General features: G+C 38.8%; 1 protein-coding gene and 1 pseudogene across 1 annotated transcript in view; one reads left to right on the forward strand and one right to left on the reverse strand.

The window, feature by feature from the left end:
* The first annotated feature begins 204 nt into the window (after positions 1 to 204).
* FAM98B (family with sequence similarity 98 member B) overlaps positions 205 to 12,732 on the forward strand; it is a 32,142-nt gene continuing 19,614 nt past the window's right edge. Inside the window, exons 1-3 of the mRNA XM_054450650.2 lie at positions 205 to 336; positions 10,123 to 10,268; positions 11,368 to 11,502. Coding sequence (XP_054306625.1) covers positions 266 to 336; positions 10,123 to 10,268; positions 11,368 to 11,502 — 352 coding nt within the window. The 5' untranslated portion in view covers positions 205 to 265. The remainder of the gene's footprint in view (positions 337 to 10,122; positions 10,269 to 11,367; positions 11,503 to 12,732) is intronic.
* On the reverse strand, positions 4,859 to 5,648 carry LOC129014498 (carboxy-terminal domain RNA polymerase II polypeptide A small phosphatase 2-like; annotated as a pseudogene).

The following is a 12,732-nucleotide window of genomic DNA, read 5'->3' on the forward strand; positions in this document are numbered from 1 at the left end:
GAACACACAGAAAAGTCCCAACACAGAGACCTCTTTATTACTATTATTTATTATTTCTACTATTCTTTTAAAAAATTATTATCGTTACACGCAGCGGTTTTAGGCACTATCAAGTGTCCATTGCCTCGGGGCTGGGAACCTTTGCGCCCTTCTTCAGCTGTGCTCTCAGGCAGTTACCGGATAGACCGAGACCGGAACCTTGGCGCGGTGACGCTAGTTTCCGGCGGGCTACTTAGAGCGCCGAACAGCTCTGGGCCAAAGGACCATGAGAGGTCCGGAGCCGGGTCCCGAACCAACGATGGAGGGAGACGTGCTGGACACACTGGAGGCGCTGGGGTGAGTGCTTTTGGAGACGCCTTTTCCCTGAAAACGCAACCTCTCCTTGGCCTGGCTGCTTAGCCTACTTCCCTTGGGCCTCTGTGGGCCTGGGCGGCCATGTGTAGGCCTCCTTCCCTGCCTCGATCCCTCCGGCGCCGACGGAGTTAAGCGGGAGGCGGGAGAGAAATCTATTTGGGGGGTGGAGCAGGGCCGGAGAGCTGGGGTTCGTGGCCCCCTCTTCCAAACTTCTTGCCTCGAAACTCTGTTGCAGGAATCCGCCGGGTGGCGCGGAGCGGCCCTTCTAGCACCGGTTTTCTGGGCGAGCCCGCGCCCGCGGGTGATATTTGTGTTGACGTAGTTGTGGCGCCCGGAGGGAGGTCCTGGAACCTGAGCAGCTGTTGAGGACTGTTGTCTCCTACAGTGTACAACTTGTGGCTTACTTGGGGCTCTGGAGCGAATCGCTTTTACTTTGACCGGAGAAAGTGTTGTAGTTCATTGCGAGTTCGTTCTTTCAGCCATTTCGTCCGTTCGTCAACGTGTGTATTAGCTTGTATATTCATTTACACATATTTACGTTTGTAAATTTCCCCTAGGCAAGGGAAAAAGATAGTTTTCAGATTACTCTTGGCTTACATAGTCGCGCAGGCTGCAAGTCTGCTGCCGACTGGTATTTACAATGCAGGATGGTAAGTGCTGTGAGAACTCAGGGTGGAGGTGGGAGTAATGTTAATACGTAACAAGTGTGGTGGTTCGTAATCTCCCCCTCAACCTCATCCTGTTTTTTTCCACACAGCTCTTGTCCTCCTCCCAAATTATCATGTCCTGCCCATTCATTTGTCTCTTGAACTCTGCTTCTCCCTCGTTTTATTCCTCCTCCTCCCCAAGTCAGCTCCTGGAAAACTGATGCTTTGCATATTTTATTCACCGATGTTTTCCCAGCAACACACTAGAACGGAGTCTCTTACAGTAAATAGTGGTTGAATGAATGAGTAAATGAATGAAGAAAAGCTTAGAGAAGAGAGTCCACAGCAGTAAGCATAGGACCAGATAGTTGAGTCATACAGTGCACATTAAATAAAGAGCTTGGAGCCATCTGCACATTTGTTTGCCCAGCTACGTGCTGCTGTTTCTTGATAGGGGAAGCTGTGCCTTTGCAGTGTTATTATGAAGCTTGAACGAATCCCACACCCCACTTTATCTTCCCTAAAACTGCATTTGCCTCTCTATCAACTGTTTATTTAGTTGAACCCTGATAATACCTACTTTGCAGTGACCCAGGGTTACAGAGTCTTGCACTTAGTAGATCGTGAATACATATTTGTCAAACGAAAGAACAGTGCCATTGATTATTTAGGGGGCATTTTTACTTCTGTGAAGTCCCTTGGAAGTTCTCACTTAACTTAGTTAAGAAGGAACCAAAATAAGAACTGAAAATACTTAGTAGAATTATTTAGGTTCCAAACAGTTTGAGCTCCCGAGAACTTCAGGTAAGAATACTGGGATCTCATCAGTGGTTTATGAAAAAGGAAAAGGCAGTGCTTTTCTTCTTTCTTCATTTCTTGAACTTATTGTTCATATTATAAGTGTTTTAGAAAATTCATTGCTATAATCTTGATTTTTATCAAGGAAAATTAGTCAGATTATTCAACATGGAAAGTAAAACAGTTTACACACTCCAAAATTAGTTTTTCCTGGAATAACTATGAGGGCAACATTTTGAAGTTTGAATTCTCCTATGATAATAAGATGTGAAAAAAGTAGTTATTTACAATATGTGTTGTAATGGAACACTGTGTTTTCAAATATCCATGTAGATAGTGAATAATGCATTTTCTGTTGTAAGGTATTGAGGATATCAGCAAAGGTACTTCAGTTTGTCATGTAAAATAAATTAATGGGAGGCATTTGAAGGGAAAAATCTATGTGAAAGGACAATTTAGTGATACAGGTGAAAACGATAGGCTAGGAGTCAGTCAGTTTTCTCATCTGTGAAAAGAGAGGGCTGGAGCAGATGATTTTAGAAGTCTCTTTCAGTTCTGATCATCTCTGATTTTGTGGAATAGTAGATCTCAACACTGGAAGTACATCATAGTCGTGTGGAACTTGTGAAAAACTGTTCCAGTCTGGTATATACCATAGACTGACGGAATCATAATCTTCAGAGATACAGTACAGACCTGCATATTTTTAAAAAGATTCACAGCCTCAGTTGAGAAACACTACTATGGAGAGAAGTTTCCTTTAAATATTTATTGAACACAATATATATTGGACCTGGTTCTGAGGAGTCAGTGGTGAGCAAAACAGACTTGGTTCCTGCCCTTGTGGAGTTTATAATCTAGTGGAGAAACAGACATGATCACAAAAATAATTATAAACTATAATAAATGTGTCAAAGGAAAAGAACAGGGTGATATAACAGGAGGATCTAAGAAGTCTTAGGGGTTAGTGATAGATTCCTGAGGAAGTGACATTTGAGTTGAAATAGGAAGGGTGAATAGAAGTTAAGTAGTTGAGGTTGGATGGATGAAAAGGGGGGACAAAGATATCCTTACAGTGAGAAGAAAATGTGAAGACTTTGAAATGTGAAGGAGCTTGCTGTATTAGAAAAACTGGAAGGAGGCTAATGTGGTTGGAGGCAGAGTGTGAGGGGCAGAGTGGTGGGAAATTGGATTCAGGAGTTAGGTGAAAATCAGGGCATGCAGCCCCTTTTAGGCTGTGTTGTGGATTTTATTCTTGATCATAACAGCAATGTGATGTGACTGAATAATTTTAAATAAAAAGGGAGTGATTAGATGTCTAGTTTGAAAATTACATCTGTCAGTAAGGTGGAAAATGGATTGGAGAATTTAGTTAATAGTCTGGGAAAGAAATGATGGTTGCTTAGTGGCAGTGGATATGGAAAGAACTACATTACTGAGCTTAGTGATTGATTGGATATTAAAATTCAAGAATTCATTTCTCTTTATTTTTAAAAAATTTTTATAGATACAGGGTCTTGTTATGATACCCGGGCTAGTCTTGAACTCCTGGCCTCAAATGATCTCCTGCCTTGGCTTCCCAAAGTGTTGGGATTACAGGTGTGAGCCACCACGCCCCAACAGATTAATTTCTTTAGTTGGTATTTATTGAGCACCAAAATGAAATGATACACCTTAGAATCTAAATTGGATACAGAAGAATGTGAAGATAGGAGAGAGTTGGTAAATATGGAAAATGCAGAGGGATCAATGAATGGAGGTAATGATGATATCAAAGAATAGTTATAGGTGAGTGGTCAAAGAAGCAAGTGGAAGGATAAATAAGAGGTTGTGGTCAGGGAGCCACATGTTTAGATAAGTGATTTTGGGGGTACAGTGGTTGCAGGTAATGGCAAGGGTGCAAGGGGGGCTGAGTGACATGTGCAAGTTGGAATTGAGAGCTCAGGGTGTGAGATAGGGTATACATACAGACATTAAAGAAACTCAGTGTAATGGCAAGAATAGAGGTGGAGAGGAAAACTGAGCAAAGGGGATGTTGGGGAGTGTCCAAGAGGTAATAGATGAAAACCACAAGTGAATGGGTGGCAAATCTGAGTGGCCTGTGCCTCAAGGAAACAGGAGATATTTGTAAGATAATGGGAGAGCAGTGATAATGGTACTATTTTGGTAAGAAAGGAGGCCAAAACCCCTATTATCTGACCTTAAGGAATTTGTGAAAATAAAAATAATTAAAGCTAGAGATGGCAGGAATAACAATCTTACTTTTTTTTTTTTTTTGTTAGAAAGAGAATTTTCAAACAGAGTCAAAAGAACAGAAATCAGTAATCTCTTCTCTTCCAGGGTGGGGAGAAAACCTCCTTCCCCATAGGTTCGAGACTATGGCTAGATGGTGAGGAAGGGAGCTCAGTACCCGACCTTGGGGAGACCCAGAAAGGGCCCATGCCAGGCACTTAGCTAGAGGCAAGCATAGCTTTTGGGCCACAAGACCTGATGGCCACTGGGGTACTGGCCTGGAAACAAGTCCTTATCTTCCCAGAAATGTCTTACTTTTGTCTGCAGCAGCTGGCTGGAGAAAGATTTTGGAAAGGTGTGTACCTGGAGCACCCAAAGGCCTACCCTTCCTTTTTTCTTGGCATAGGCCTTATAACACTGAGGAAAGGCCATGGTTTGGCAATGGAGTCTTCAATAGTCTTCATCCCTGTAGAGTTCAGTGGCTTTTAGGGTGACAGGAGAGGAGACGACTTGAAAGACCAAGACTCTTTCAGCTTCTCCCCCACTGAAATGTTATATGCTGGGGCCACAGTTCATGGCAGAACACACACTCACACACACATCTCGGGAACCCAACAACTCGGGAGCAGGTAGCTCTGGGTATTGTTGATCTGGCATTTGCCTACTTGGCATCTAAGCTGTCCTAAAGCTCTTTACAATCACTTCTCACTATTTCCAGGCCCATGTGGTGAGGCCCTCCAGCTTTCACTCTGTCCGTCAGGTGATCCTAAAGGCACAGTGTAGGAAAGACCCTTACTGGGATGACCACTGCTTGGAAGCAGGGAAGGCTAAGAGGCCCGCACCTACCCAAGGCTGGTATAGACGTCCTCTGCTCTGCTTCTCAAAGACCGGGATCAGGTTCAGCAACTCAGTATCTGCCATGTCATCAAACCAGGACTGCACAGGCACTGCATTCTCTGGGTGGAAGATGTAAGAAACAGACAAGTTGTCCGGGATGAGGGTTTTCCTCAGGTTCCTCCCCAGGCGGCTGAGGTTCCTGACTTAGCAGCCCTGGTGGAACCACAGGACTCATGGAATAGGTGAGCCCAGAACACCCTATACCGGCCAGCAGATCCGTCACAGGGTTGGCATACTTGGCCAGGTTGGCAGTGAAGGGAACACATTCAAAGAGTTCTCTCATTCGTCTCTTTCCACGTGAGCCCTTTTGAGCACATACACCTGCTTGAGTGGTCGCCTCAATCTCTGTAGGCACTGTGAAGCTAGCATTGTTGCTGGGCTTAAAGATGCACAAGGGCTTCATGCAGGTCAGTGACCACACAGATCCTCCTTTGATCTTCCTCTGTCACCTCGGAGCAGGCAGGTCCCTGGGATCCGATAAAACTGGTACTGGAGACACTGGAGCAGATCCGACTTAGCAGTGGTGTTGGCTTCCTCTTTATATGCATGAGCTCAGTGGAAGAGCTTGCCTGGCCATGCTGGGTGCGAAAATAGCAGAAAAGGGCCTTGAAGATGTTATATCCACGAGGCTTCTTAAGGAGGGCTTGGAGACCAGGCCTTGCTTGGTGAGCACCAGGGCATCTTCCCCTGCGCCTGGGTGATGATGGAACTGTGCTCCATCTAATTCCACAGGTGTGGGCTGGTTGGGTGGAAGAACCAGTGAGCCCATGGTCTGGGCTGGGCTGGGGGGCCTGGGCTTGGGCTTGCTGCAACTCCTGGGACTCCCATCTCCCACAGCTGTTTACATACTCCCTCTCCTTTCCTCTCTGGGCTGGGAAGCAAGGTGGCCTGTACCAAGGGTGGGCGCCTGGGGATGGGCTTCCCTGGGTACCCTGGCTCCAGTCTCTTAGCAGCAGCTCTGGGCTTCTCAGTTTGGGTCCAAAATGGAGAATCCAGAGTGAAAACAAGAGAGGAATAATCTTTCTGAGAAGAAATGGACAGTATAGCAAAATATCCACTGTATTGTAGATGAAAGATAGTGGACATTTTTGGGAAGCAGAGAGAGGTGGAGAGTTGGATGAGGGGCAAAGACAATAGGTTGGGTAAATGATGGGAAAAGAAAGGGTCTTCTGTTTTATCTCTTGGCTGATGAAAATAGAAAGTAAATTAGGCCCTGGTTGTATTGTTGAGGAGCGTTGCCAGCAGCCCTAATGGACTGAAGATTTGGATCACCCAGCTTGAAGTAGTGTCGGACCAGCAACTATGCTTCCAGGGTATGAGGCTTTGGGGGAGGGCCTAGGCCTAGGGGAGATGTTCCCAGTGTTTGGAATAACAGTAGCACTTTGATGATTAACTAAGAATATATAAAACAAACTAGGAGCATGGTTATTCTCCGTAAACGCAGAATGGCATTGGAAATCAAAGCAAGTATGAAATAAATGTGGTAAACACTAAACAGTTGCTAAATGTAGCATAAATAGACTCTTAAATGCCTGCTCTAATTTCTCATGTACTGCAAGAGGAGAAGGAGTTATGATAAATATTGAGAGTTTTTTTTTTTTAAATGAAAGTAAAAAAAATAAGTACTATGCTGCTTAAGAGAGGTCTGTGGACTAGCAGCATCATCATCACCTGGGGAGTAGAAATGCAGAATCCCAGACATGATTCCAGCTCTACTGAATTAGAATCTTTATTTTAACAAGACCCTCAGGAGATTCATATGCATGTAAAAGTTTAAGAAGCACTGTTCTAGCCAGAAAAGTGCTTTCATATTCTTATTCAGTTATCTAGCAGAATATATTTAGACACTTCTATTGCGTAAGACAATTAGATACATTTCTGGATGGTGACAGAACAATACGGGCTGAGTGTGGGGCTATGGAGGTAGGTTGTGTGGCTTAGTTCCGGTACAGTTGTTAGCTATGATTATGGCCATCCCGGATGAATTACTTACCTTTATCTTCCTGAGCTTCCTCATCTGTAAAATGAAGCTAATAATAGTACCTACCTTATAGGGTTTTGTGGCAACTAAATGAGACAATTTATGTAAATCGTTTAGCACTGACCCAACATACAGTTAGCACTTTCTAAATGTTAGCCACTATTGTGATTTTGATTGTTATTAGATGTTCAGGTATGTTAAATGCATTTATTTTTTCCTCTTTTTATTTTTACTTCATCTGATGAGCTAAGGCATTAAAGATTAGATATTTTTTCCAAATTCAGAATTTTTTGTGATTTGATCAGTTTTTGTTGGTTTTTATTATTGACGTTTCAGTTAAAACTTACACCAATATGAATTAAATTTCTTTAAGAGTTTATGAGTATTGCTTTATTGCAGAAATGAAAGCAAGTAAGAGGATATAAGATGTTTACTATGAAATCTCATTGAGAGGCATTGTAAGACATAGAAGAAGGCTCAGTCATAGAAGAACCAGCATTGAGCTGGGAGGTGCAGAAATAATGTTCTAGTCTCAGCTCTGCCTTTACTTGGCTGTATCAACTGGACCAGATTATTTCCTTAGTTTCCTTATAGTTGTAGACAGAGGTCTAACAAGACCTATGTTAATGATGGAGCATTTGGGTTAAACATGGATTTAAATCCTAGTGCCATCTTCTGATTCTACAAAATTAGGATAATGCTAACTTAAAGCATTGCTGTAAAGATTAAATGAAATATTATATATATATATATATATATATATATATATATATGCCAAGCACTGTGCCTGGCCTGCTACATAAAGGCAGATTTCCTAATGTCATGAAGTCTTAATTTCTTTACCTACAAAATGAGGATTTGAAAATACCTGTACTCACCCTTCATCTGATATAACCAGAGAATTCAAAGAAAAAGAAATACAAGTGGCCTTTAAACATATGCAAAGATGCCCTATATCTTGCTCGTAAGAGGAATGTAGATAAAACTATACTGAGTTACCAGATGGTCAAAAATCCAGAAGTTTAACAACTTTGGTGAATCATGAGGGAATGGGTACTCCGACACCTTGATGGTACAACCCCTCAACAGGAGAATTTAATAGTATCTAGCAAAGTTACCTATCTATTTACCCTTTGACCCAACAGTCTCACCTCTAGGAATCTATCCTAGATAAAAACTGACAAAAATTTGCCAAACTATATTAACAAAACACTGGAAACAATCCAAGTGTCCTTTAGTAGATGCCGATTAAATAAAATATGGTGCATCCAGACAGTGGGGTAGTTTATAACTGTAAAAATGGTTGAATACTATGTCTAAATACTGATCTCTACTATATGTAAATGTATGTGTGTGTGAGCATGTATGTGTTTAAAGCAAGGACTAGAACAGTACATAGCAGGCTACCTTTTATCTGAAAAAGGAGACAAAAATGCATATATTTATATTGAAAAACATGATGGAAGGACAACCCCAAACTAATAAATATGGTCACCTGTAGGGGAGGGAGAGAACAGAGTAGAGGATACAAGATTAAAATTGCGAACTAGATTTTTCTGATGTACTTTGTTTTTGAAGTTAGACTTTGAAACTGCATTAATGTTTTACATAATTATAAGACAAAAATGAAATAAAAAGAAACAAATCCCTACAAATTAAAGCTGAACAAAACAAATGTCTATTGATACATTGAGTAGGTGGTTTAATCACATGGGAATTGTTTTTCTGTATATCCTTACAGGAATACATCGTAAATATAAAAAAATTAAACTAATTTTATTGTTAGTAGTAATGCTGGATTTCCTATTCTGAAGCCGTGTGTAATTTATACCTATTTTAATATATATTGGGAATTTGTAAATGTTATTAAAACAAGAATTGTCATTGTAAGAGAAGATAAATAAAAATGTAAAACAAAATAAGTAAAACCCCTACAATTCTAAACTCCAGTTGGAAATAGCAATATGAAACTGGTATAGTTTCTCTGAAAAAGGCATAGAAACAGTGACCAACCTTTGGTAGCAGATTATGTACTCTAAATACCATTAAAAGAATCGGTGCTCCTTGGAAATGCCTGATTCCAAGTCTAAGGCAGGAAGATGTTGTTGTAGAAAGCAAGGAAAGTATTCAGAGAGTACGGGGGACAAGACAGAGGGCTCCATTGGCCTACCTGAATGGGCTACTACAAACCAGAGATAGAAGAATTTGAGTATCAAAAGAATAACTGTGATGGATTAAAACACATCAAATATATTATCTATGACTTTATAATGTTAACAAAAGTTCAGTTGCAAAAAGAACCATAAAAGTAGAAAACTGATCATCTAATTCAGTTAAGATAGTATATAGTCTTTTGAAAATTTAAGATTCTTGTGAAATACAATTTGCAGAAATGTTTAAAAGTGTAAAATTATAAATAAATGAGGCCAGACATGGTGGCTCACACCTGTAATCCCAGTACTTTGGGAGGCCGAGGTGGGTGGATTGCTTGAGCTCAGGAGACCAGCCTGGCCAACATGGCTAAACCCCCTTTCTACTAAAAATACAAACATTAGCTGGGTGTGGTGGTGGGCACCTGTAATCCTATCTACTCTGGTGGCTGAGGCATGAGAATCCCTTGAACCCAGGAGGCGGAGGTTGCAGTGAGCCAAGATTGTGTCACTGTACTCCTGCCAGGGTGACAGAGTGAGACCCTGCCTCAAAAACAAAATAAAATAAAATAAAATAAAATAAAATAAAATAAATAAGGGTTTAGATTAAAATGATCTAATAGAGTCTTTTCAACTTTAGCTTTTTTAAATTTGTAATTTGTATCTGTGCTTTTTTCACCATATTTTTATTGTAATTAATATAAGGCTATTAGACTTTATGCTGTATTTGACTTTGTGATACCTGTGGTATTTATCTTAAAATTGGTAGATAATTTTACTGTAAAATGTTAAAACATAGGAAAAAAGCCAAATGTTAATTATATAGAGCAGGAATCAGCAAACCATTTCTTTAGAAGGCCATGTAGTCATCATTTTCGGTTACAAATACTTAGCTCTTCCATTGTAGTGTGGAAACAATAGCCAATTTATAGATTAATACATTTAATGACTGTGTTCCAATAACATTTTATTTACAAAAACAAGCAGCAGACCTTGACACAGAGTGTTGGAGGTTTTTTTGATTGGCTTATTTAGTTTTTAACTTGTATTTCTTCCTTTCTAGGTATAAAGGACCGTTGTTAGAAGAGCAAGCCCTTATGAAGGCGGCAGAGGGTGGATTATCTTCACCTGAATTTTCAGAGCTCTGTATTTGGTTAGGCTCTCAAATAAAATCATTATGCAACTTGGAAGAAAGTATCACGTCTGCTGGTATTGCCATTATGTTTTATTTACTTTTCTGTTTAATAGTAAACTAAACTGATAACTTATGGTTTATAGTTTTATCAATAATGTGCCCACTGTACAAAGAAAAATCACATATTCCAAAGAATTTCAGTATGTGGTAGTAAACATTTTTGGATTAAATTTTATATTAATCCAGAATTGGTATTTAAATTTGCTATAAAACTATAAGCAATTACTATTTATCTGCTATTTTTTTCTCTTCCTGACAGCTGTGATATCTGCTGTCTAAACCTTAGTATTGTTTTTTAGAAAAAGTAGGGTCTGAATTTGATTATTTAAAAGTTTAATTTTTGAATGGTGCTCATGTTGAATTAAGGCTTAAAATATTATGTATATATATAATTCCTAATTTGTGTTCTGAAGCTTGTAGCTCAGGATATGGATTCACATAGGAATACTTCTATTAAAAACTTCTGTACTAGCTCATAAAGCTTCTTTAGTTCACTACCATCTTAGTAACTGGAGTCCTGTGGGTCTTTGGTAGAATTTTGGATATTAATAGTATAATAAAAAGAAAAATTAAAAATTGTGCATTCACAAAAGTAGCTTTTTCTTTGAAAGGTATCCTTTTTTTTCTTAAGAGATGGGGTCTTGTTATGTTGCACAGACTGGACTTGAACTCCTGGGCTCAAGCAATCCTCTCACCCCACTCTCCTGAATAGTTGAAACTGCAGGTGTGGGCTACCGCACCCAGCCAGATCTAACAGTTCACTTGACGCAAAGTAAAATAATTTGAATTCTAAACATATAACACTACTGCCTACATAATTACATTATGAAATAAAGGTAAGCACTGAGGGTTAATTAGATGGTTGCGTTTATTTTCTGAATATATAGAAATACAGTAGAAATGGATCATTTGCTCTGAAGTGAATTAATAATTATAGCCATAATAATGCTTTTACTATTTCAGTTGTTAACATAAGCTTCGTGATCACACATTTAAGGATTTAATGTGAAAATTTAGAATTGAATGTAAAATGGAAATAAACGAGTAGATTTTATAGTATTGGATTATATGGTAAATGCTCGGTAAATGTTTTATGATTTTTCTTTTTTAAAGGAAGAGATGATCTAGAGAGCTTCCAGCTTGAGATAAGTGGCTTTTTAAAAGAAATGGCATGTCCATATTCTGTACTCATATCAGGAGATATTAAAGATCGTTTAAAAAAGAAGGAGGACTGTTTGAAACTTCTATGTAAGTTATCTTGAACATTTAAATGCATGTGTTTGACATGGTTTTTATTATTTTCAAGTCAAGATTTATTAATTAATGAAGCATTAGACATTTTGTATATTGAAAAGGTTTTAATATTTTACTTAAAATACAAAGCTATCTCAGAAATGTTTTTATAATATAGTATAAATTTTACCAGTATACCTTCTAACACTTGTGATTTATTTGGCCAATATAGAATGTCCTGTGTTTGTGATTTATATAGTACTTTAGTAATTTTTTCTTTATCTCATTCTATCTGTTACTGTTCGTAACTATATGGCTAAAATTGATGATCTCCAAAGTCCTATTTAATCTTAAAACTCTCTGAAACTAGACATTGGATGATAATTTGTTAAAAAAAAAAAATTGTTGATCACTTACTCTTACACCAAGAACTGCTGTGGATACTAGGGATATATGAGGGTTGCCTTTTTTTTTTTTTTTAAATATAAAATTTGTGCCTTTAGGACACTTTAAATGTGGCCAGTTTCATCAGGGAGGGATTTGGAATATAGGTCATACTGTATTCAAACAATTACCATAAAAAGTAGGTCCATGTTTGTGTTGGGTTCCTTTCATCATTTTTTACTTAAGTTAATTTTATGTTTTTAAAGTTCTACAAACAATGACTATTTGAAAGAATTTTTCTAATACCTTTTATTATTGAAGATTTCTATTTCAGATTATGCCATTTATAAAAAGATTACATGTGACATATTTCTCCTAGGCGCTAGTGTTTTAATAAAATTTGTTTCATTAGAGATGATATTTGTGTCTGTGTGTGTGTGTGTGTGTGTTTAGTGGTGACAAAAGTATTGGCATTGAAATTACCTTGTGTGTGTTGAGTGGGGATAAAAATTATATGCCCTCTCTCTCCATCCCAATACACCGTTTTCCATCTTCCTCCCATTTGGTGTGAGTCACGGATTTAATGAACCACTCTTAATGGGAGATCACAGTAAGTCTTAGGTATATTGGGACAGAAAGGAACCGAAGAAACACCGACTAGAGGAACTTGCATATCCTTAATATCAGTCAATGAGAATTATGTAATCCATCATGGTTCCCTTTTTCCTTAGCTGCTAAGAAGCTTAGCAATTGTAGTGATACAGGTTTCTGGTACAAATAGGAATAAAGAAGAAATTTAACAGAAATATATAGTTTTTTTCTGATTATAAAAATAACATGCTCAGGAGGGCAGTGATGAGG

The sequence above is a fragment of the Pongo pygmaeus genome, chromosome 16, assembly GCF_028885625.2.
Source record: "Pongo pygmaeus isolate AG05252 chromosome 16, NHGRI_mPonPyg2-v2.0_pri, whole genome shotgun sequence".
In the NCBI taxonomy this organism is placed as follows: domain Eukaryota; kingdom Metazoa; phylum Chordata; class Mammalia; order Primates; family Hominidae; genus Pongo; species Pongo pygmaeus.